This window comes from Saimiri boliviensis, chromosome 5 (genome assembly GCF_048565385.1).
Source record: "Saimiri boliviensis isolate mSaiBol1 chromosome 5, mSaiBol1.pri, whole genome shotgun sequence".
Taxonomy (NCBI): domain Eukaryota; kingdom Metazoa; phylum Chordata; class Mammalia; order Primates; family Cebidae; genus Saimiri; species Saimiri boliviensis.
In genome coordinates, this window is record NC_133453.1 from 147338190 (window position 1) to 147364118 (window position 25929).

At 46.8% G+C, this 25929-nt stretch overlaps 1 protein-coding gene across 7 annotated transcripts in view; it reads right to left on the minus strand.

Annotated features, from left to right (window-relative positions):
* Window positions 1-2423: 2423 nt before the first annotated feature.
* Window positions 2424-25929, minus strand: part of LOC101029850 (golgin subfamily A member 6-like protein 2) — a 33931-nt gene continuing 10425 nt past the window's right edge. For 3 of the 7 annotated variants that reach the window (XM_074400135.1, XM_074400132.1, XM_074400133.1), the window contains 6 exons: window positions 24804-25733; window positions 8247-8375; window positions 7100-7150; window positions 5350-7011; window positions 4380-4613; window positions 2424-2961 (listed from right to left, as the gene is read on the minus strand). In XM_074400135.1, coding sequence (XP_074256236.1) covers window positions 6592-7011; window positions 7100-7150; window positions 8247-8375; window positions 24804-24962 — 759 coding nt within the window. In that variant the 5' untranslated portion in view covers window positions 24963-25733 and the 3' untranslated portion in view covers window positions 2424-2961; window positions 4380-4613; window positions 5350-6591. Of the gene's footprint in view, window positions 2962-4379; window positions 4617-5349; window positions 7012-7099; window positions 7151-8246; window positions 8376-24803; window positions 25734-25929 lie in introns of all 7 variants that reach the window. The other 4 variants (XM_074400137.1, XM_074400136.1, XM_039479977.2 and 1 more) reach the window with 4 other exon arrangements.

Sequence of the window (25929 nt, forward strand, 5' to 3'; positions counted from 1 at the left end):
GCAATCATTGTCCAGAGGAATGAAATGACCAGAGTTGACTTAGACTTACCGATACATGGCAGGGAGACGGCAGGACAGTCCATGAAGCTTGTAGGTGTCCAATATTTAATGAAGTCATGGTTTTATTAACAAAGAAGAAATGAGGGTGGGAGCGGGATGGCCACTGGGTGGGCAGCCAATGGGCCTGCACAGACTCCGCTCAGCTGAGTCTCCAGCACGACCATCAGCTTCTCATCCTCACAGCCCCACCCTATGCTGTCCTCCAGCTTGCAACACGTGACCTTACAGGCTCCCAACTTGTCGGAGAAAAAGACTGGGGAAACGGATGGATACAGAGGCCCAGGTGTAGGGGCAGGACCAGAGGCAGCGCAGCGCCTACTGAGACAGGTAGGTGAGGGTCTGGACGGTGGGCATGGCTGCTGCAGGCATGAAATGGACGCGCAGACGGCAGCACTCCCAGGGACCAATGTCAGGGTCTCCATATGTGGGTGTGTGCAGAGGTGGGGTGCTGAGGGCGGAGGTGCAGGGAATTTCTCCTCTCTAATGACTCTGAGTTGGAGATGTCCGAGGGACCCATGGCCCACTGTCAATTAACACAATGTCCCCACCCACAGGGTTAGAACCCCACCCCCGGACGCAGTTCTGAGGGGAGCACTGATATGGGGAGAGTGCAGGATCTGTGTCCAGAAGGGAGAAGGTCACCAAGGAGGCTGACCCTGCTCTGGCCAGGTGGCTGCCTTCTGACACACCAGCCTCTCTGTAGCACAGTGGGCCCATACACACCCAGCCTGTCAAACTACAGCCCTCAAGAAGGCTTTGGCCAAATTAATGAGCAGCGCCCTCTCCCGGGAGGAAGCACAGCTGACGTTTGGGGCGGGCAGTAGAGCTGTGTACACTCAGCTCCCTCTCGCCATGGTCAGGCAGGAAGGCAGGTGGCCTTCAGCCAGGCTCCCCCAGGCCGGGGTCTAAGTGTCAGTGTCTCGCCAAGGGCTCTGGCTTAAGGAGGGAGCCCAGCTGCTGCCATGCAGCTGCCACCCTAGTGAGGGTGAAGGAGCAGGAGGCTCCGCTGCACCTCCAGGCTCAGGCTGCCTGGCCAGATCTGGTCTGTGGGCCCTGTAGGCTGGTGGAAGCCATCAGGAGAAGGAGGGGATGCAGCTGCCAGGCCCCACCCCTGCGAGTTGAATTGTATTTCTGAAAGCTTGGGTATACAGTGAGCATTAGGCTGTGGGATGCTGGGCCGGGAAGGAGTGTTTGTTTTTCAGGGGTCATCTACTGAATTGATGGAGGAGGATTATAGGCACAACCAGCTGAGAGCTGGACAATTTGAGACAGCAGGCAGAAATGGAATTTAGCGCTGGGGAAGGAAGCAGGCTTGTGAAAGCAGCTCTCCTGGGGAGGCCAGAGTCCTGTGTCAGTGTCCTCAGCATGTTCAGCAGCTGCTGGGGGAGTGCAGGACAGGATTGAAGCCCAGGAGAACTTTCTGGATGATAGAAATATTCTATATCTTGAAAGGAGATGGGCTATATGATTAATGCATTTGTCAAAACTGATCCAAATGTATACTTCAGATCGAGGCATTTGTCTTAAAAACATTTTTTAAAAGACAGATGGGCCGCATGCAGTGGCACACACCTGTAATCCCAGCCCTTTTCGGCGGCTGAGGCAGGGAGATCACCTGAGAAGCTCGAGACCAGCCTGGCCAACATGGTGAAATCCCGTCTCTACTGAAAATGCAAAAATTAGCCAGGCATGGTGGCACACGCCTGTAATCCCAGCTACTTGGGAGGCTGAGGCAGAACCACTTGAACTCCAGGAGGCGGAGGTTACAGTGAGCTGAGATCACAACATTGTACTTGAGCCTGGGCTAAGCCTCCATCTCAAAAACAAAAGACACATGAAAGTTTTCAACTTTGATTAAAGGCAGAGTAGCTGGTTATGGATTAGCCTCCCCACAAGAACAGTCAGAAAAACTGGACAAAACTGTGCCACCCCCCGCCACCCAAAAACAATTGTTGGAAGTTAACTGGAGATCATGGCCAGGCCTAGAAGGTGACCCCAACAGTCTGTAGGGGTTTTCCCCACATTTGGTGATTGGTAAACAGCATAGGGCTAAGAAGCTAAGGAACTGACTATGAAGGGATAGTAAGAGGCTGGAAGGCCGAGCTGAATGTTTGGCACTTTCACAGGGCTGAAATGACATCATGAGAATTTGGGCCCCAGTAAAGAGATGAGACCTAGGTGGGGACCCTGGAAGGGCCACCCCTAGGAGTCCAAATAAAGAGACCAGCTGTCACAAAACCTAAAACCTGCTTTGAACCAGCTTAGTCCCAAACTCGATGATGGTGATCTGCCCTGACTCCGACTGTGTGCCACAGGGTCAAAGTCAATACTCTCTGGAGGCAGACACAGGTTTACTAGGCATGACATCAGACCAGACTAAAGGAGAAAGACTGAGAGAAAAAAAGACAATAGAAACCCACACAGATATGAGAGTCCTCAGGTAGAAACTTTAAAATAACTTTTATTGTCATAGTAAATTTTAACTATTTTACCATTATTATTATTATTATTATTATTATTTAAGACAATCTCTGTTGCCTAGGCTGAAGTGCAGTGGTGCGATCCCAGCTCATTTCAACCTCAGCCTTCAGGGTTCAAGCAATTCTCCTGCCTCAGTGATCACCCTACCTCAGCCTCCCAAAGTGCTGGGATTACAGGCATGAGCCACCACACCCAGCCAGTATTTTATAACAACTTAAATATTTTTTTCTTTTCAGGTTGGTGCTTGGAGCATATTTACAGTCCCATGGTGGCTTATAAATCTCTGGGCCTTGGTGACAGTACCTGCTTTTAGATGTTAATCATCTTGATCTTCCCGGCTCCATAGAAGAATGGCAGGCAGGGGTTGCTGCCTAAGCCTGCTTGCTCCTGAGGGTTCCGGATGGCAGCTTCCGCGTGCTCCTAAGGGGTCAGGAAAGAGAGTGAGAAGGTAGGAGGTTGCCAGGCTGCCCCCCTCAGGGCCCTGCCTTCAGCAACTCCCTCATTTAGGTCTCCTGCAACTGTTGGTGCCACCTTGGCCAGCGCTTTGCCCTGAGCTTCCTGCTGCTGCAGCTGGTCCACAAGCTGAACCTGCGGCAGTCACTGGCTGCGCAGCACCTCCCTGTCAAAGGTCAGCTGCTGAGAGGTGGCCACGAACTGCTGCAGGAGATGCAGGAACTAGTCTGGCTTCTGCTGATGTAGACTCTGAGCCTCTTCAGCTCCACCAACAGGATAGGCATCAGGGCAGGTAGTGGCTAGCTTCCAGATTCTGGGCCCATAACATAGCCACAACACTGTGGGGCTCTGTCACCTACACAAGCCCCTAGCCCAGGGGTGCCCAAACTTTTTACACAGGGGGCCAGTTCACTGTCCCTCAGACCGTTGGAGGGCCGGACTATGCAAGGTGTGACACCCTTCACAGCCAGCGCTGCTGCCTCCACTGTCCCAGACAGCGGTGTACAGTGTCACAGGCCCAGCACCGCCTCCAGTGCTGTATACAGGGATGGCGGTGATCAGCCTGTGACACTGTGTATACAGCGTCCTGGACATCTGCAGCAGCGGTGGGCCTCTTCTGTGGGAAGCCCACTGCTGCATGTTTCCCCCATTATAAGACACCTCCTAAAAATAAGACAGGCCCCATCTTTTGGGGGTAAAATTAATATAAGACAGGGTCCTATAATAGGGGAAACACGGTGTGTAGCAATGTGGGGGGAGACTTTTGGGCAAAGGGCGGTTATAGGGGCCATTATGTTGTTGTACATTTGGGGGAGTATGGGGCCATTATACTGTGTAGTAATGGTTATAGTGCTTTGCCTTTCTTCCTACTTCTGCTGTTATTTCACACTGCTTCCGGTGATGTGGGGGTGCCGCAGACCGGATGTGCGTCATGTGACGCGCTTCCGGAGCCGTGACGCGTGCGTCCTGCGTCACCGGAAGTAGTACTGTACATGAGTGACGCTGCCCCATCCTGTGCTCCTCTCACTGACCACCAACGCAAAGAGGTGCTCCTTCCTGAAGTGAGGCGGGGGCCGGATAAATGGCCTCAGGGGGCCGCAGTTTGGGGACCCCTGCCCTAGCCCCTTGCTCCAGGACCAAGTGACTCCCTCCCTTGCCTAGAGCACCGTCCCTTCCCAGGCTCAAATCTCACGCCCTTCTTCCCACCATTTAAACTGTAGGCCGCAGACTGGTGGAAAAGCAGAGGGAGCCAGCCACCACCTGCCAAGTTGTGATGAGGTCGACCTGCATGGTCTCCAGGGTTTGCACACGCCTGTGCCTGCTGCCTAGAGCTCGGCCTTCCACCGCAGTTCCCACAGCGTCTCCTTCAACTCCCGTAGCCTCACCTCCTGCTCCCGGATCTTCTGCTGCTGCTCCAGCGTCTTGTGCTCCTGTTCCTGCATCTTGTGCCCCTGCTCACCGATTTTGTGCTCCTGTTCCTGGATCTTTCCCTGCTGCTCCAGAATCCTGTACTCCTGGTACAGGCGCCTCCAGCATTTACTTTTATCCAGCTGGGTTTGGAGTTCTCCTGCCACTCTCTCAACCTCCTGTCTCAGGTGGCCTGCCTACTCCTGTAGCTGCTGCTGAAATAAATAGTGAAAGTGTTGGTTTAAACCTTAGAAGGAAATCGACTCATGAGCTAGTGATAGAAATGTCATCTATACAATAATGATTTTCATCCATGATGCTTAAAAAACTTTTTTTTCTAAGTCCTAACCCTGAGATTCTGAGTCCCCAGGCAGGGCTACAATTTGTAGATTTTTAGCACACTCTAGAGAATTCTATGGTGGGACCAGCACCAGGACCCAGATTTTCCAGCTCTGGGCTGCAGCCTCCCCATACCCGGCATGATCCCTAGACCATGGCCCCAGAAGCTTGGCCCTAGCCAGCTTTCTTTGCAGCTCCTGTACATTGAGCTGGACGCTGGACTTTTCAAACTGTAGGAGTTTAAGTTTTTCTTCCAGTTCGGTGTTTTTCCTCTGCAGCTCCTCAGTGATTATACTATGGCCAGAGGCAGTAGAGAAAGGCATGAACGAAGAACAGAAAGGACCGCTTTGCTCATCAACCCTCTACCCTCACCCCACAACCACCAAAGAACTGTGGCATTGGAAGGGACCCCAGGAATTAAAAGTCATAGGTGGCAGGCCAGAGAGAAGACATGAGTTGCCCGAGGCTACCCCATGAGTCAGTGGCACAGCCGGCACTAGAGCTTTGCTGGGCACACATGCAAACCTCTATGACCCCCTCACCATGCTCATCTGTACCCACCTCCCAGTACTCCACCCACGCTAAGGGCCCCCAGACTTCCCATCCTACCTTCCCCGGTCCTACGTGTTCCTGCACAGTTTCAGACTCGGGCCGTCCCTCTCCTTTGTTAATTCCCCGTTGCACTGCAAATACAGAAAGGTTAAGTCAGGATGCAGCAGACAGAGCAGCCGCCGGCCGACAGGAACAACGGCTGCAGTGACTACTCCACAGCAACACCTCCTCGCTCTCAGTCACACCTGGCACGTTCCCAAGGCATGCCCATGGTCTCCTTTGTTTTTCTTTTCTTTTTTGAGATGGAGTTTCGCTCTTGTTGCCCAGGCTGGAGGGCAATGGCGTGATCTCGGTTCACCACAACCTCCACCTGCCAGGTTCAAGTGATTCTCCTGCCTCAGCCTCCTGCCATGCACCATCATGCCTGGCTAATTTTGTATTTTTAGGAGAGACAGGGTTTCTCCATGTCGTTCAGGCTGGTCTCGAACTCCCAACCTCAGGTGATCTGCCCATCTCAGTCTCCCAAAGTGCTGGGATTACAGGTGTAAGCCAATGAGCCTGGCCCTCATTTGTGTTTCAAAGAACTCAGTAAGGATGGAAGGGACAGGGAAAGAGATTGAATTTACAGCTGGCTAATGATCCTGGAGAGATCAGATAATATTGCTATTGTTATGACTGTTATTATTACCACTGCTGGAATCTTCACTGAGTGCTTTACCAGGCACTATGCTAACAATCCCATTTAATCCTTACAACCACCAGGAGACGGTTACTATTATTACCTCTATCCCTCTATCATGCAGATGAAAAACATGGTGTATTAAAGGTTAAGTGCTTGCCTAAGATCACTGAGAGCGAGCTGGGATTTCAACCCCCAGGTATCTCTGATTCTCTAAGCCCATTCTTTCCTGGGGGTGGGGGCACAGATAAGGAGGAGGAAATTAATCTTGCTGACTTTTTGAAAGGACAGTATGTTCATATAGTCCAAAACTCAGAAGGTACAAAAGGGAAATATCTCCCACTCACTGTTCCCTTCTCCTCAGTTTTTAATGAATCCCTACAAACATGTTTTATGTATCTTACCATAATACACACACACACAAACACGTTACCTCTCTCTACACAAATGGTAACATACTACAGATACTCTTCCGCACCTTCATGGTACAAGTACCCTAACCCCCACCTAGGATTTGGCCAAGCCCACAGCCAGGTACGGGCAGGACGGGCACTTGGCCACCGAGCTCTGTGTCCTGTGCTCACTCCCTACAGCACCCGCAACTCACCCACAGCCTGCCTCTAACAACCACACACAAAAGCACCAAGAAATGGCCCGTGGTGCCTTCTGGGAAGGATGCTCCATCCTGCAGAAGGGACCTTTAGACTCACTCCTCCATCTGGGAAGCTGGGTTGCCAGGGGATGGGGCAGGTGGTTGGACTTACCCTGTCCGCCGCCTTTTTCTGTGTGGCGGTATCAGACAGAGCCCGCTTTAAGTCCTCCACGTGTTGGGAGGCACATTGCAGGAGTTCGGAGAGGTAACTGCCGTCTTCTGGAAGAAGAGAGGTTGAGAGGAGGCCCAAGGGACTCCCCCTAAAAGCCTGTCCAAGTGCCAGGTTGAAGGATGATGGGGTGCCCAGATTCCTACCTTCTAGCCACCTGGACACACTCTCCGTGAAATATACTTCTCTCTCCAGGGCACTGATTTTGTGAGCCTGAACCTGTGGGAGAAGAGCCAAAAACGTGCTGAAAGAGAAGCAAAGAAACCTTCTCCAGAGGACAGGTGGGAACTCCACACCCTCCACTCACCTCTCCCTGCCTCCTGAGCGCTGCCTGATGGTGGTGGCTGAGCTTGTTTTCCTACAGAAAGAGGAAGACAGAGCTCTTACTAGGGGGTAACAGAAATGGCACAGGGAGACATGCCCCCAAAATGCCACCAATGCCCCAGGACAGGACCACCCATGGGACCAGGTTATCAGGGACCCTGTGGGATGGGGTGGAATCTGGGAGGTGAGTCGTCTTCCCCAGGATCGGAGTGGGCGAGACAAGGCTGGGGCCTCTATATCTCAGTGCGACCCCAAACCCAGCAGTCATGTCAAGGGCAAATGATGAAATCACGTTACTTTATCCAGCTGAGCTCGGTTCTGTTGTTTCTATGGGGAGAGTCAAAGGAAGGTGACTGAGGGTGGCCCACTCGACTCTATTCCCCAGGTCAGGAAGCAGCAGGCAGGGGCCGGGAGTGGAGTTTAAAGTCAAAGTTCTCAGACCCAATGCGAACATAAACTAGTAAACTCTCCTCAAGCTCCCAAAGAAAGAGGATTTGGGTCTTTGTTGGTTTCACCCAGAGCCACAGAACTGAAAGTCTGAAACCAGATTCTCTCCGAAGGACAGTCACATCAATCTTCAGAGATGGAGCGTGAGAAAAGCCCACCCTTCTGCCAGCCTGTCATTTACAAAGGTGCATTCATTCAACAAACGCCGAGCACATACGGGTCAACTACGGCTCTTCAAGTGGGGATGTGGGACGGAAAAGGCAGGCAGGAGCCCTTGGCCCCGAGGTTTCCACCCTCATTGGCCTTGAAATCTTGGACTCTCAGAGCTAACAGAAACCTGCGATACTCTCTAACTCCACCTCCTCAGGAAACACAAGCCCAAGGAGGAGAGGTGTTCACAGCAGGCCCTGTACTAGGGATTAACATAAAAACAAGAACAAATCTCATAGAAACTTCACAAATGTTAAGTAAAACAATACCACCCCTATTTTACAGACATGAAAAGAGAGAGGCCCAAAGAGCTCAAGCAATTTGCCCTCAATCATATCCCTAGCAAATCTAGCAATAGGCTTTAAACCCAGGATTCTTAACCAGTACCCGGCAGTTCTTCCACAATCTTCACAGTTACCCTCTACTGTCCCTTGGACCCTCTGTCCCCTGGAGCCTGGCCAGGCAAGACTCACATCGTCAGGTGAGTGGCAGCCAGCAGAAGCAGTTCTCTCAGGGTCACCACCATTATTTATTTGCCTGTTGGTGTCAGTTACTCCTGGACCAATACCAGAGCTGTTGTGCTGATGATGATATTCTCTCAGCTGTGAAAAGAAGAGCAGTGATACTCATGAGAACTACAAGCCCCCACAGTCACATCCTACTTTACGGTTTTTGTTTTTTTTTTCTTGAAACAGAGTCTCACTCGTTCACCAGGCTGGAGTGCAGTGGTGCGATCTCGGCTCACTGCAACCTCCACCCCCGGATTCAAGTGATTCTCCTGCCTCAGCCTCCTTAGCTGGGACTACAGGTGCGTGCCACTGCACCTAGCTAATTTTTAGTTTTCGCAGACACCGAGTTTCATCATGTTGGCCAGGATGGTTTCGATCTCTTGACCTCATGATCTGCCCGCCTTGGCCTCCCAAAGTGCTGGGATTACAGGCGTGAGCCACTGCATCCGGCCCCTGCTTCACAGGTTTTACAAAATAATCTTATAGAGCATCTGATTTAATGCCACCAACAACTGTACGAGTGTTGTCTCAATCAGTGACTGAGAGGGACTGATACTGTGGCTAAAACCAAGGCAGTAACAGAACTTAAACTCAGTCTTCTGACTCCAGCCTCTGGGATTTTGCCACAAATCAGCAGCTGCCACAAACCAAAACCACAGAGGTAGAAAAGCAAATGTGACGGAGGCAGGAACGGTACACTGTGTGGTTCAGAGTCATACATCCTCACACGTCTGCTAGTGTTAAGAAGGCACCGGTACCTCTTCAACTTTTACATCACTGTATCCTCATGAGAGAAGGCAGCCTTTCTGCTAAACCTGAGAATGTAACAGAAGAAGTCAACCCAAGCCTCATTTCAGAGCGAAGTCTGGTATACTCTTAGAAATCGACGTGACTCTCATCCCTAAGTCCGTTAATGTTTTGTGTCTCTCAAGAGAATGAAGGGATACTGATGCTTCAGAAAGACGCCCCATATTTACCCTGCGGCACTCAAAGTACCCCAGCTTGAGATCAGATGAGGAAGATTCAAGCTGTCAACTTTAGTTTCTCAAGATCTGTTCACAGAAGAGAAGCAGATCTCACTCCAGAAACCACTGACTGGAAGGGCACTCTGGCCCCAGCACCATGGAGAATTCAAACGTGAGGTGGAGAACTCAGGAAAAATGTTAAAGTCTCTGGAGAGTAGAAGCCTAGGAGAAAACCAAACCAAACCAGTTCTCCCATTGCCACTCAGGGACACTGTCAACATTTTGAGCTCATGGGGGAGGTGTAGGCTTTTCACACTGTCAATGTCTGTGTTAAAAAGAGTAAGGCAGCCTGAAACCTTCACTCCTAGATCCAACGATCCCCATTTCTCTTTCAGCTGAAAATCTCTGCTGCAACCAGAGGAACCAGAAATAGGGCCAGAACACTGGGTCTTAACATCAAAGGCTGGTCTAGTGGCGGTAATGATAGTTCCTAGGGGGACTGTGGCATCACTACATCCCACTCCTCCATGGGGTGGTGGGAACACATCAGTGATGCCCGAGTTGCCACTTTGAGATGAAGGTGGTGCAGAGCCAGGACCCAGGTCCTTGGAGACACAAGCCCAAAGAGCCCAGGGAACTCAGGCATGGGGCAGCAGCAGGTGAGGGCCAAGTATTGAGTGGGGAGCCCCAAGAGTCACCTGCCCAAAGTTGCCCTAGGGAAACTGGTGAGGGCAGGCATTGGGGCACCCAGGTCCTTGGAGATGACAGTACAAAGAGCCCAGGGAGGTTGACCCTGGAGCAGCAGGAGGTGAGGGCAGAGTATGGAGTGAGGAGCCCCGGGAGTCACCCGGCTCAAAATCACCCTGGGGTGACTGGTGAGAGCAGGGGCAGGACTGCTAATGGGGTGGGGATGGCCGACAAGATTTTGGCGCACGGAGCCCAGAGGCACTGGGGGGGCCGGCCCGGTGTGTCTCAGAAGTGGAAAGGACTCTGGCAACAGTCCTGCCGTTACGGGGGGCCTGGGGCTGGGTTGGGGGTCCACCACCTGGTGTTTTACCTTTTCCTTGGTCCATTTGCGTTCTCTGCTTGCTTTGGACATCTCAGGGTGGGGAGGGAAGTGGGGTCGGGGAGGGACTTGGGGGTCAGACAGGGACATGGGCTTGGGGAGGGACGTGGGCTTGGGGGAGGGACATAGGATTGGGGAGGGACGTGGGCTTGGGGAGGGACGTAGGGTTGGGGAGGGAGGTAGGGTCAGGGAGGGACGTAGGGTTGGGGAGGGACTTGGGGGTCAGACAGGGATTCGAGGTCGGGGAGGGACGTGAGTTCGGGAAGGGACGCGGGATCGGGGAGGGACGCGGGGTCGGGGATGGACACGGGGTCGGGGAGGAACGAAGGGTTGGGGAGGGACACGGGATTGCGGGGGGACACGGGCTACGGGACGGACACAGGGTAGGGGCGGGACATCGGGTAGGGGAGGGATGTGGGGTGGGGAGGGACGGAGAGTTGGGGGAGGTGGGCTTGGGGAGGGAGGTAGGGTTGGGGAGGGACGGACACAGGGCTGGGGAGTGATGTAGGGTTGGGGAGGGAGGTAGGGTTGGGGAGGGACGCAGGCTTGGGGAGGGACGCAGGCTTGGGGAGGGAGGTAGGCTTGGGGAGGGAGGTAGGGTTGGGGAGGGACGTAGGGATGGGGAGGGACGTAGGGATGGGGAGGGACGTAGGGTTGGGGAGGGACGTAGGGTTGGGGAGGGACGTAGGGATGGGGAGGGACGTAGGGTTGGGGAGGGACGTAGGCTTGGGGAGGGACGTAGGCTTCGGGAGGGACGTAGGCTTGGGGAGGGACGTAGGCTTGGGGAGGGAGGTAGGCTTGAGGAGGGAGGTAGAGTTGGGGAGGGATGTAGGGTTGGGGAGGGATGTAGGGTTGGGGAGGGATGTAGGGTTGGGGAGGGATGTAGGGTTGGGGAGGGACGTGGGCTTGGGGCCACATCGTGGTGATAACAGAAGAGGACAGTGAGATGTGTCCTCTCACCTACCACGCAGCTGTGTGACTGAGCCAGAGGCAGCGTAACCAGGGCCTCACTAGAACAGAGAATAGGGGTGTGGCCTGAATGCTTCAAGCTCATTGGTCAATGAGAAAGATAAACGGGAATGGAGGCGTGGCCAGGCAGTGGTGTGTCCTGAGGGACCTGTGGTGTCACAATGAAAGCTGCCCATGTACCAGCTGCCCCCGGCCACTCCAGGAGAGGGGCAGGGCTGGGCTTCACTTGAGAAACTCTAAAACTTTATTACCTCAAATCTATAGCATGCTTGACGATGACCAGACTGTATTATCCAACATTCCAATGAGATGAAATAATCACAATGATTTTTTTATTTTGGAAAAGTTTCTTTTAGTCTCCTACAATTTTAAATTTTTTTTTTTTTTTTTTAAAAAAAGATACAAGTCTGCGGGGCCCAGTGGCTCACATCTGTAATCCCAGCACTTTGGGAGGCTGAGGTGGGAGAATAATGAGGTCAAGAGATTGAGACCATCCTGGCCAACATGGTGAAACCCCGTCTCTACTAAAATACAAAAATTAGCTGGGTGTGGTGGCACACACTTGTAGTCCCAGCTACTCGGGAGTCTGAGGCAGGAGAAATGCCTGAACCCAGGAGGCAGAGGTTGCAGTGAGCTAAGATTGCGCCACTGAACCCCAGCCTGGGGCCTAGTCACAGAGCAAGACTCTGTCTCAAAAAAAAAAAAAAAAAGTAAAGAAAGAAAAAAGAAAAAAAAGAAACACGTCTAACATCTTTAAAAACACAAAGCTTTTGAGCCGGGCATGGTGGCTCATGCCTGTAATCCCAGCACTTTGGGAGGCTGAGGTGTGTGGATCACCTGAGGTCAGGAGTTCAAGACCAGCCTGGCCAATATGATGAAACGCTATCTCTACTAAAAATAGAAAAACTAGGTGGGCATGGTGGCAGAAGCCTGTAATCCCAGCTGCTTGGGAGACTGAGGCAGGAGAACTGCTTGAACTCAAGAAGTGGGTGTTGCAGTGAGCCAAAATCGTGCCACTGCACTTCAGCCTGAGCAACAGAACGAGACTCTGTCTCAAAATAAATAAATACACAAAGCTTTCCACTGAATAAGTATTCAAAGCTCTTAACCAGTTTAAAACAAATACAAGACCCTCCTAAAGTGAGGCTGATTGCTAAGGAATGGGAGAGAGAAAAAGGACATAAATAACTCCTACTCTCATGCGGTTAATCACTAAATCCTATTTTTCCAGAATCACCTGGCCTAAGTCCTGTGAATAAACTGAATTTCTCACTTGATACTGGGCTATGACTTGCAATCATGAAAACCAAGAACTGTGTTATGTCACTGTATATTGCTTGTTACCTGAATTCCACATTAGGCTGGGATCAAGGGTTGACTTTTTCATGATTTGCTCCATTACCTGTGTGCTTTTATCCCAGACCAAACTAAGCTTTTTTCTGGAGTTCTATAATTTACAGCTAGTATCTAAGAGTGGTTCTCAAAAATGTAGACCAGCACCAGCAGCACCGGGGAACTTCTTAAAAATGCACATTCTCAGGCCCCACCCTAGACCTGATGAATTGCAAACTCTAAAGTAGGGCCCAGAAATCTGTGTTGCAATAGGCCCTCCAGGTGTTCAGGAACTGCTGGCATACAGCAGGTAGAAAACGGTGTTTCCTTCTGTAGATCCAAAGCCAGGGATACTGTATGTTCTGTCTCGGTATGAAACCATGACATAAAATGAAAAGACAGAAATCTCCTTCCTAGTCCCACACTCTAGCCAGTGTGTTTTATTTGTATGAATAAAATAAGAAAATGAGTAGCAATCAGCCTCATCTCACTGATTATCATTTACACCCTCTTACAGCTAAGGTTTTAGGAAAGGATCCTGACAATGGAAGACTCGGGCACACTAGGAGTTCTACCACAGAAGACCAAGGACATCTGAATGTCCAATCTTACTCGAGAAGAAAAGTGGAATCATTGCCTGTATTTCACACTGCATTGCCTATATATATCACACTGCATTCAACAGGAAATTGAAGTTTTAAATTTTTATCACCATCATTCTTCCCAGTTAATAGCATTAAACCAGAATACTCCATTCTTCCAAAGCCTCTAGCCAGGCAAAGTTTTACTGCATTGCTTCCTGCTTTTCAGTGGTTATAAAGCAGAGTCCCGGTAGGCACACTTTATGTACCTGCAAAGACCCAGAACTAAACAGTTCCATCTGTTCAAACAAAAGTCCCATAAACCTCAGATGGTGAGTGGAATACGTCAGCACTAGCACCAAGGCCTCAAATAGAAAAAGATACCAAGAACACCACCAGCGAACAGAAGCAAGCTCTCGGCTGGGAGCAGTAGTTCACACCTGTGAGCCCAGCACATTGGCAAGCTAAGCTGGGAGGATTACTCGAAGTCAGGAGTTCAAGACCAGCCTAGGCAGCAGAGAAAATTCACATCTCTATACAAATTTTTTTAAAGTAGCTGGGCGTGGCAGCACTCATCTGTAGTCCTAGCTACTTGGGAGGCTGAGGTGGGAAAAATCACTTGAGCCCAGGAGTTCGAGGTTGCAGTAGCTACGATCATGCCACTGCACTCCAGTCAGGGTGACAGAGCGAGACCTAGATCATTACATTCTGTCCTGCTCCACTAAAATCACTAAGTTAAAACACTTTCAGTCAGCAGGATAAAAATTAAGTGAAATGTGACTTCGGTGCTTGGCTAGCAAATCAATCAGTAAAAAAATAAAGCGAAATGAGAAATTCTCCCAATAAATAAAGTCTTTGTAACTTCAGTGACAAAGGGTTTCTATCCTTAGCCTGTAAAGAAATCTTTAAAATTTCTCAGAAAAGAATGAATTATTTCCAACAGAAAATAAGCAACAGAGAAATAGGCACTTCCCACAATAACATAAATGGCCAAAGAGTCATATGAAAAAGATTCAAAACCACTAGAAATCAAAGAAATGCAATGAAAACAGTGAAATTTTCTGCTTAAAGACCATCAAAGAGGACAATGGATAGGGGAGCCTGGAGCTCTGCCCCTGTTGGGGACAAACTGAACCCATTTTCCTCCTGGATAATTTGAACATTTCTATTAAAAAACCCCAAAGCTGTTTTATATTATTTTCCTCCAGAAATTCTACTTCTATGAATTCATTCCAGTAATACTTGCTCGAGTCCAATAAATGTATATAGAAAGAAATTCACCTCTGGGGTGGCAATGATTCACTACATATACATCCAACTATTAAAAATCATAATGTCGGGATTTATTTCTGCCATAAAAATATGCCCAAAATGTAGAAAGTGACAAAAGACTATATATTATGATTCTTTTTAAAATGTTTATATGCATAGAAGTGTAAAAAGCAAAAAACTATAATGTTTTGAGTGACAAAATTAGATTTTTCTTTATATTTTGTCATCCAAAATATTACAAAAGGAAGGTGATTTCCTTTCTAACCAGGGAGAAGTGTTCATTTCTTTTACTTATATTTATGTTTCTTTTCCTTCTCTTTTTTCTCCTGCACATATCCCATGTAGGCTAGAGAGCTTGAATCCCTGCTTCATAAGGTTAGTCAGCCCATTTTCAGGAGCTGCAGCACACAAAGGTGCCCCATCTTCTATTTTAGTTTTTTATTTTATTTTTTATTTATTTTATTTTATTTGAGATGGAGTTTTGCTCTTGTTGCCCAAGCTGAAATGCAATGCTGCAATCTTGGCTCAATGCAAACTCCGCCCCACCTCCTGGTTTCAGGCAATTCTCCTGCCTCAGCCTCCGAACTAGCTGGGATCACAGGCACCCACCACCACACCTTGCTAAGTGGAGCAAATTTATAGGTCAGTATATGACACACTTTGAATATTAACGGAAAACACATTGTATTATGTTTATACTGTATTTCTAATCTGGCAGCCCTGAGTTTAATTTAGAAAATGCCTCTATTTAAAATTCACCTTTGTTTTGATATATTTTACTACTAGGGATCACAGAAAGGATTCTCCTGTTTTTCTTCACTTCCTTGTCAACTACTATGTTTTTGAAAATTTCTCCTTAACTTCTAGTTTTAGGTAAATTCTGTTTTCTCTTTGCTTAACAAGCTCATTGACATTCTATTTGCAAGCACTATTCTCCCATCAAATGGAAGGTAACTAATGGAACCTATGTGTGTTGTGGTCAATATAGGAAAGCTTAGCAGAGTGATTACTTTTTTGATTTCTGTTAACGTCCATGCAGCTTTTCTGGGAATAAATGAAGTACAGGGGACAAAATCACTCTAATTAGAGATTTACCTGGAACCTTCAAACAAATTTTTATATGCAGGTCCTACTTCGCCTCACCCCTGCCCCCCATTTTCCTCGATGCACCACCAATGGAGAAAATCTGATGGGTTTATTAATTTAGTAAAAGAAAACCTTGTAAAACAAGGAGACAGAGAACTCACTTTAATGCAAAGTATAACACGCTATCTATGCTATCTAAAAATATGCTCTCCATGACTTTAACAGGCTCTATACAATTATTTCTTGTCTCGCTGTTTATAACATTATTTCTGGTCTAGTTGTTTTTTTTTTTTGTTGTTGTTGTTGTTTTTTAAATCTCACTGTTAGAGACAAAAACTCAAAATATGTGCACTGTGAATACAGTATAAACAAAATTTAAAGACCACTAAAGCTTATGAAGGATATTTTAAGAAAGATTTAACTTTAAAACAAATTGACAACTCAATATTCACGTCTAAACTGAAATGACAACTATTCTTATTGAATAGGCACATATAGGCACATATATCAGATTGTGTCGAGCATTAAGTATATAGTCTGAAGGTGTTTCAGAAATGGCAGGTCATGATCCTGATTGCATTTACCCAGTTGTAACAACAACTCTATCTATAAAGAGTTGCCTCAGTTCCTAACCTAAGACCATTGATTTCAAGTAAGTAGAGTGAGCCATTCACTAATATGCTGAACAAAAATCATCTTGATTCTGACTCCAAGATACCTAGGCCAAGTGCACAGGACACAAAGATTTTTGATTGAAGCACAGTATTAAGGATTCATTAAAAGATTTTGTATGCAGCATAATTTTTTTTTCACTATAACATAAACCAAAAACAAAAAAAAACAAATCAGGGTAAATATCAAAACATTATATAAAACTTCTTAAATGGCAATAAACACATTGAATTAAACTTAGCATTTTTCTTATGTATCTGTACAATGGAATTATAGGATTGTTGGGCTCTTGCCAGATTATATTGACTCTAAAAGTAATTACACATTTCAGATCAAAACTAGGTGAAAATTATCACAATAAATTTATAAATGGATCACACCTGTGCCTAATGGTACACTGGACAGGATAGTTACGGTGGCTTACACCTGTAATCCCAGCACTGTGAGAGGCTAAGGTGAGTGGATCACCTGAGGTCAGAAGTTCGAGACCAGCCTGGCCAACATGGTGAAAACCCTGTCTATACAAAAATCAGCTGGACGTGGTGGCGCACGGCTGTAGTCCTGGCTACTTGAGAGGCTGAGGCGGGAGAATAGCTTCAACTCAGGAGATGTAGGCTGCAGTGAGCTGAGACAGCGCCACTGCACTCCCGCCTGGAAGAAACAGAGAGACTCTGTCTCAAAAAAAAAAAAAAAAAAAAAAAAAAAAAGTACACAGGACACTGAATATTTCCATTCCAGAAACAACTTTAACTTAATAACCTCATTTCTCAATTTCGTTATTCTCTACAATTCTGTAAGAACAACCTAACCAAAACTGTACCCCAGTAAACATCAACAAGCCTCACAGTTCATTATTATACGTCTTCCTACTACTGGACAAGTACAAAGCCTTCAGGTTCTAGAGTCCATCTCCATGTTGATGAATCAAGTGAAAGAACACTGTCTGGATGTTAATAAAACTCAAACTCTCTTCCTCATCACCTCTATCAAGAAGAAAAAAAACCCTACAAAATATTACTTGAAGATGAGAAAATATTAAGCTTCCACAACTACACATATGAATGACATTTTAAGTTAGAGATCTAAAGAATGCCCATAACTGGCACCAAGCCATTTACTAAAGGAGTCCTCTTCTAGTAAAAATACACAATCTTTCTAAGAAGCCAAATCTAGGATTAATTTTTACCCCATAGGTACAACCAACCTATTATCTTAACTTCCAATTAATATACCATCAGCATTCTCTGTAGTGGTGCACATCTATCTACTAGGTCACAGATTTGTTTTTTACATAATAAATTTCACACAGCACAACACTCAAAAATGTCTATATCCTAAGCACAAACTCTTCCCACTTGTCCCCTAAACACGAAGTTTCCTCCTATTCATCCCCTTCCTCCACAAAAGTCAACCACTATTACGAATTTCTTGTATGTTCTTCTTTAAACAACAGTGTTCTCTGTGGGCGCACATGGAACTCCATCATGCCTACAAGGCGGCTCAGTTTAAGAAGACAAGATTTTGTCAACAGTGGGACTGCCAAAGCCTACCACTCCCTTAAAGACTGAGGAAAATGAAAAAGTATTCTAAGCTGCAAAAATCCCCAAAGGAAAACACCTATTTTCCTACTACCAAGCCCAAGGAACCTCAAAAGCATGCCTTGTTTCTGTGCTTTTCTATTTCCATGGTCCCCCGAATCCAGAAAACAAATAGAACGTAATTTTATGAGTCTTCCAGAAGAGTTTTTCCACCAGGAGATATTGGCCACAGGCTCTGTTTTGCCCTCTAGAAATAGTGGTCTTTGTTATTAGGGCTTATGGTGCATGGCCTCCTGGAACCAAAGTGTGAATTCATGTGGAATGGACATTAATCAGTAAATAAGGAAAGAGGCTGTTGCATTATTAGGATCTTACAAGTTTGATTTATCTTTATATTCTTTCTCCCGTTCCCATGTTTTGTCCCTCGTGTGCACATTGCTTCACCATTGGGCCACGAGGGTATTGTTCTGCAGCGTTGAAACAGAATGGAAATGACAGGAAATATCTGCAGTTATCCAGGAGAAAGTGTAACGGCAAAGCTGTCTGTTTATTTTGCGCTTGTTTTTAACATTTAATTTTAATAAACTCTCTGGTAGCAGCACTGCAGTAACAGGTGGTTGAGAGTTTGTCCCTAAAGCTATGGCATCAGTCTTCTAACGGACTCAGCCTGTATTCAGCCTGTGTAATCCTGGCAGATTCTTTCTCTATTTCAGAATGGGACAACAGAATAAGTGACTTGAGAGGAAGAGGAAGAAGCGGAGATGGCGGAAGTAGGTATTTTAGATAAGAATGACATTTCCTAAATATCTTCGTTTGTGAACATTTGAATAATTTTCTAATCTCCTTTGTAAACTGCTATTAATGTGGAACAATTGAAAGCACAGTGTATTTGGAACGGAATATAATTTCTCAACTCTGGCTTTACCTGACGACACACCTTTGAGCAAATTGCTTTATCTGAATTCTTTGGATTTGGTTTCCTGGCAAACAAGAGCTGTTTACTTTTAGCACCAACATGGTATTATATTTAATACTGATCAGTCTTTAACCTGGTTTTGGTTATTTTTTGTAAGAGGAACTGCTAAGTTTTAAAAATTTTATGTTTGCATAAAACAATTTGAGAAGATTTGAGGGACTACTCACCAGAAGTAGTGAAACTCCCTCTTGTTGAAAAATCATCAAGGAGTTTTATCTTAGTCTGTTTTACATTATGACAGAATACCAAAGACTGGGTAATTTATAAAGGACAGACATTTATTTTCTCACAGTTCTTGAGACTGGGAAGTCCAAGATGCAAATACCAGTATTTAGTGTCTGAGGGCCTTCTTGTATCCTTACATGGTAGAAGGCAGAAGGGCAGGAGAGCAAGAGGTGGGCAGATCACTTGAGATCAGGAGTTGGAGACCAGCCTGGCCAATATGGTGAAACCCCATCTCTACTAACAATACAAAAAAATTAGCTGGCATGTTGGTGGACGTGTGTAAATCCCAGCTACTTGGGAGACTGAGGCACAAGAATCACTTGAACCGGGGAGGCCGAGGTTGTAATGACTTGAGATCGTACCACTGTACTCCAGCCTGGGCAATGGAGACAGATTCCATGTGAGTGAATGAATGAATTAATGAATATATGTATGTTGGCTTATTTGGTAATGGGACTTCACAAAACTTTTAATCTGCTTTACCCAAACTCTAGCTTTTAAATACAAGATGGGATATAAAAGGAAGAAACCTCTTGAACTGAATGTGGGGGCTTTTTCTCTCCCCCATAGTACAGACATATTCTGGTTCTTGTATCCCACTGAGCCAAGAATAATTTAACTTTTGACTTAAGAAACTACGAAGAATAACACCTTTAACAAGGTAATATTTTTCTTCTTTTGAGCAGGATATAGAAGACTTAGATCACTATGATATGAAGGAAGAAGAGCCTGTTAGTGGGAAAAAGTCAGAGGATGGTGGACTTGAAAAAGAAAATTTAGCAATATTAGAAAAAATTAGGAAGACTCAGAGGCAAGACCCATTTAAATATGTGTGTGTGTAAATCTCTAGAACCTGGACTTTTGTGGTTATGTAATTATAGTTTATACCAGCAATTCATTAACATGCTGATCTCAGCTGCTCTTCTCCTCCATTCCTGCCTTAGTGGTGGATTCAGTCACGTTTGTTGGTATTGAGACAGGGTCTTTGCTCTGTCAACTGGACTAGAGTGCAGTAGCACAATCGTAATTCACTGTCTCCTAGGCCCCAAGGATCCTCCTAAGTGGCTTGGACTATAGGCATGTGCCACCACGCCAGGGTAATCTTTTTGATTTTTGGTAGATATGAGGGCTCACTATGTTTCCCAGGTTGATCTTGAACACCTGAGTTCTAGGGATCCTCCCATTACAGTGTGCCAAAGTGCTGGGATTACAGGCATGAGCCACCATGCATATGTAGCCTCAGTTATATGTTTCATTGTTCTAGATTACCTTTCCCATCAACTGATAGCCACTTTTTAACCCTGCTCATCAGCTCGTCACATCCTGGAACCACCTTTTGATTCTTGTGCCATCGTCAGAGGAAAAACTCTTGACTGTAACGTGATGGTCGAGAAAGTTTCAGAGGTAAAAAAGACTCTAATGTCATTTAAGGAAACTAGTTCTTCTGCCTCTATTCTTTGGAATATTTAGGGCTAAGTTCTTAGTTTCTGACATGATAAAAATTTGAAAGTATCCTGTTCTAGGAGCCATTTGAAAAAACTGACTAGAATTTAAGAGTGATTAGAGTAATAGCATTAGAATTTTTAAATTATCCGGTAGTCCACCGGATGGGGTGGCTCGCGCCTGTAATCCCAGCATTTTGGGAGGCCAAGGCCGGTGGATCACTTGAGGTCAGGAGTTTGAAACTAGCCTGGCCAACATAGTGAAACCCTGTGTCTACTAAAAATACAGCAATTAGACGGATGTGGTGCCATGTGCCTGTAATCCCAACTGCTCTGGAGGCTGAGGCAGGAGAATCCCCTGAACCTGGGTGGCAGAGGTTGCAGTGAGCCTAGATCGTGCCACTGCACTGCAGCCTGGGCAACAGAGTAAGACTCTACTAATAAAGAAATAACTTAATACATACCCATAGTCGTGTATCCCTCACAACTATTTTATGTTTGCATGTTCTCATCTTTACTTGTGTGCTTACTTTCTAGTAATGCCACTTAGAAATAGTTTCCAGAGAGATAATTCCTGAGAGAATTTTGTATGATTCCTTCTTTTTTTTAAGGTATGTATTGGGTAGAGGAGCATTTCATATGGAACTTCTAACAAAACAGGTGACGATTTTCTTAAAATTTTAAATTTTCACCCTTAATAATGTGTTTTGATGATGTAAGTCAGGTTGTAAGGAGAAAGTTCTTAAGTAATAGCTCCTACTCTTAAAGAAATTTTAGTTGCTTTTTTCTTTTAAATACCTCCTACTTTCAAAAATGAAAATGGTAAACCAGTAAAGTGGTTTTGTAGTTGGTGCTGAATCTATGCTAGTACACGCATTAAGAGTAACCTTTATTTGCCGGGCGCGGTGGCTCAAGCCTGTAATCCCAGCACTTTGGGAGGCCGAGGCGGGTGGATCACAAGGTCGAGAGATCGAGACCAACCTGGTCAACATGGTGAAACCCCGTCTCTACTAAAAATACAAAAAATTAGCTGGGCATGGTGGCGCGTGCCTATAATCCCAGCTACTCAGGAGGCTGAGGCAGGAGAATTGCCTGAACCCAGGAGGCGGAGGTTGCGGTGAGCCGAGATCGCGCCATTGCACTCCAGCCTGGGTAACAAGAGCGAAACTCCGTCTCGAAAAAAAAAAAAAAAAGAGTAACCTTTATTTAAGGTTCTAATTTGCTCATGTTAGGCACTTAGAACATAGGTTTGTTGTTCTTTGTGAGATTCTGGAAATGGTCCAGTTTTACCTTTCCCCGTGACTACAGACTTTTTAATACTGATTTGCTGCTGTTGAGTTATATGCCATTTTGTTAGGCCTTCCCAAGTGGGAATTAGGAACGTTGCTATATTCTAGAGATGTTTTGTTCTTCCTGTAGGGCTGGAGCAGTGCCTACTGAATGGAATGGGTCATGATGCAAATGAATGCCACCTTAGTTGAAGGCAAAATCAGAATGCAGTTTGGAGCAAATAAGGTAATTTTATTAAGAATTTTACCTAAACCCTAAAACATATTTTATATTACTTTATGAGCCTTCTTTTTGTCTTGACTTCTTTTTGAGAGAATGAATTTCATTTTCATTTGCTTTGTTTTCTTGTTACAAAAGTGATCTATAGAAAATACAGAAGTATAAGAAAATCAAAGATATGAATTAATTACCATTTAATGATTTAGGGTCTGTTTTTTTAGTCTGTGTTAGATGTACTGTAGATAAACATGTCTACTGCTGTATATTATTGGTATGTATCCTGCTGAGACCAGCTGGGGCGTGGAGTCCTATTCCTTTGGCGGTGCTGAAGGAGTTAAGGAACAGACAGTATAAAGCGCAAAAGTGGGATCAGAGTGGGATGTTAGGGGGCCAACAGCATTTCCCAGCTGAAAGCCCAGAGCAGACTCTGACCCACGTATTGATTCTTTGTGAACAAGTGATTCTCTTTAATAAGCAGGTGCTCAATGTTTCTTCATAGAATAAAGACACAGGCAGATAATGCCTGTTCACTAGTAAAATAGGAATAAGCTAGGAAGCACTCTTTGCAAGTCAGCGAGGGGGACAATGTCAGATATCCTGTGATTTGCAAACTGGTTTAACTAGTGCATAACCAATACATATTGTTTACAATTCTAGCAGTTTTCTCCCTGGGGATGGCTCAGTGTTCCTTCCCATTGCCTCTCAGCAAACAACATACTCCATCACACATGTGTCAAGACCTTCTCCCAGCAGTATACCCTAGTAAGTTAAAAATTACATGTACTTGGAAGTTTTGCAAAATTGAGTTTCTATATAGAACTAATAACAGGTGAGCTTTTATGTGCTAGGCTCTAGTCTTTAATTCATTTAACTTTTTTTTCTCTGTACCTATAGTTCTAGCTACTACAGGCATGCACTGAGGAGGCTGACGTGGGAGGATCACTTGAACCCAGGGGGCTGAAGCTGCACTAAGAAAGTTCGTGCCAGCCTGGGTGACAGTGAGACTCTGTCTTAATATAAAGTAAAATCAAATCAATACAAAATGTAATTGCTAAAATAAGAAACTCAGTAGATGGATTAGATATCAGAAGAGGGGATTAACTGATGAGACGATTATCTCCAAAAACATAAGGCAGAATGTTACACAGAGACAATGAGGATAGATGATAGGGCAGAAGTATGTGTGGTGGTGGGGAAGAGAGATCAAAATGAGGTCTAAAATATGTCTCAGTGGACCCAGAAGGAAATATTAAAATTATATTAGAAAGTGAGAGAAAGGCCGGACACAGTAGCTCACGCCTGTAATGCCAACACTTTCAGAGGCTGAGGCAGGTGGATCACTTGAGGCCAGGAGTTCGAGACTAGCCTGTCCAACATGGTGAAACCCTATCTCTACTAAAAATACAAAAATTAACTGGGCCCACTGGTGGCAGGCAGCTGTAATTCCAGCTACTGGGGAGGCTGAGGCATGAGAATTGCTTGAACCTGGGAGGTGGAGTTTGCAGTGAGCCGAGATCACCACTGCACTCCAGCTTGGGTAATAAGAGTGAAGCTCCATCTCAAAACCAAACAGAAACGCAAAGTGAGAGAAATAGAAGTTCTTAAGGTATAGAAGCCCTAAAAGTCATAGAAGCACTCCACATAAATCAATCATAACAAATATAAATGGACTAAAGTTACTCTGATTTAATTGATAAAATCCAGCTGTTTTAATCCATCATATATAAAGTATGAGGATATGAAAAGATGGAAAGTTTTTATAAAGGAGAGAGATTGATAAAGATATGCCAGTATACATTAAGCAAAAACAAGGGATCTGGCCAGGCACGGTGACTCACGCCTATAATCCCAGAGAGGGTGTCAGGGAGCTCACTTGAGGTGAGGCAGATCACTTGAGGTCAGGAGTTTGAGACCAGCCTGACTAACATGGTGAATGAAACCTTGTCTCTTCTAAAAGTACCGATATTAGCTGGGCATGGTGGCATGTGCCTGGAATTTCAACTACTGGGTAGGCTGAGGCAGGAGACTCCCTTGAACCCGTGAGGGGCAGGTTGCATTCAGCTGAGATCACACCACTGCACTCCAGGCTAAGCAACAGAGCGAGACTCCGTCTCAAACAAACAACTGATGTAGCTTTCTTATCAAAGAAACTAGGATTTTGAAACAGTGTCTGTAGCATGCATCTGTCTTCGAGGAAAAGCAGGGGACAGTGGCTCATAATAGTGTTTACTAGAATGCATGCTGACTCTGCTATAATTAAAAGAAAACACAGCTATGCTGACATCCACGGCCCTCATTAGCATGTGTTTCTTCCCCAAGGTTTTGTCAAACTTTCAAAAAACCCTTTTCCAAATAGTTATTCACAGCGAATTGCCCATCAGACCAAGGTCCGCAGGCTTTCAGAGACACTTCCATTGTGAAATGCACAGCGGCCCCCACCCTAGCCACCAGGCTACCCACCACTGGCCACGGAAGTGTGTGAGCAGCAGCGCCCCCACGTCTTTGCCACTGCCCTGCTGGTCTGAGTACACCCCTGAGGATTGACGGGCTCTCCCACAGACACTGCCCCACCATGAGCAGACCCAGGGCAGCCGGAGAGAAATGGACTCTCTTCTAGGGTGGCAGTAGGGGCGTCTTCTGTGAAACACCAGTGGCCCATCAGCCCTCGAAGAGACTTTACCCCTCAGTCTGAGGGGTAAGCATAAGAGTGGCCAGAGCATTCACACAACATGCTTCGTAACTGGACCAGTGAAGGGCTCGGCCACCATTAGAACTGCAAGGCACCCACCCCTGCCACCCCCTCGCTTCAGCATCTGCGAGGGCTGTACCAGGAGGTTTCTTGCTCTCAGGCCCCTCTGCTCCCTTCTCTGGGACAGCCAGAGTCCTACCTGCTCGTGGAGCCACTTCGGCCTCTCGTCTGGGGTCCTGGTGTTGGACTTGAAGCCTCTCTGGGGATCTCTGTGGTACTTGGCCTTGGAAGGGAGGTTCAGTGACTTGGCTGGGAAGGCAGGCCTCCGCAGAGTCCCCAGGCTCGGGCTCAGGCCCATGCTCAGGGCTGGCCTCACTGGCGCCGGTGATGCTCGTCATGCTCAGGCTCATCTTGATCTCGGCCACGATCTGGTCGATGTCCTCCTCCTGGTCCTCCAGGTCCCCGTCCCCATACCTCAGGCAATAGGGGGAGGCACCAGTGTCCTGGTAGCCCTCTTTGCTGGGACAGTGGGGGCCATCTTCTTCCTGGTCATGGGCCTCTAGGAAGGAGGGCTCAAACTCCAGGATGGGCAGGTAGCCCTCTAGGTAGTCCTGGCTGCCTTCAGCCCTGTGGTCCTGGGGTTGTCAGCCTGCCAAGCCTGTCCACTCCTCCACTGATGGCCTCCTGGCACTCGTTGGTGTCCACGGGGTGCACGCTGCATGGGCCAGGTACTTCTCCCCGTTGCAGTCCATGCCCTCCAAGTAGCCATCGTCCTTCGGGCAGTAGCGGATGTAGTAATTGATGCCCTCCTCCTCCTCAGAGAGGTCCTCGTCATAGTCCTTCTCCTTGGAGGTGCTGTTCACATAGTTGGAGCTGGAGTCCCCATCGGGGCTGTGGTTGTGGCACTCCTGTTCTTCAGGCACGGGGCTCTCTGGCCACAGGGCAGCCAGCTCCAGGCCCTCAGGTACATGGCCTCCAATGGCAGCTCCATGTCCTCGCTCTTGGGCTCCTGGCAGTGCGGGACAGTGCGTGGCCTTGCCCTGTGGTCCAACGTGCCGCTCCCCAAACTCTCACACTTCTGGTGGGCCATGGTGGGCACTCACACAGTTGTCATCTCCCAGAGGAACCACTGTAGAAAGGAACATTGGGAAGAACATAGTCAGAACCACACAAAGCCTGGCCATGCACCAGGCCACTCTACCACCACAGCATCTCCCACCACATTCTCCCACAGCAAGATGAAAAATGACAGCTAAAGGTTTTCATTGCAGCAATCTTTTTGTGTGTGTGAGACAGAGTCTCACTCTGTCACCCAGGCTAGAGGG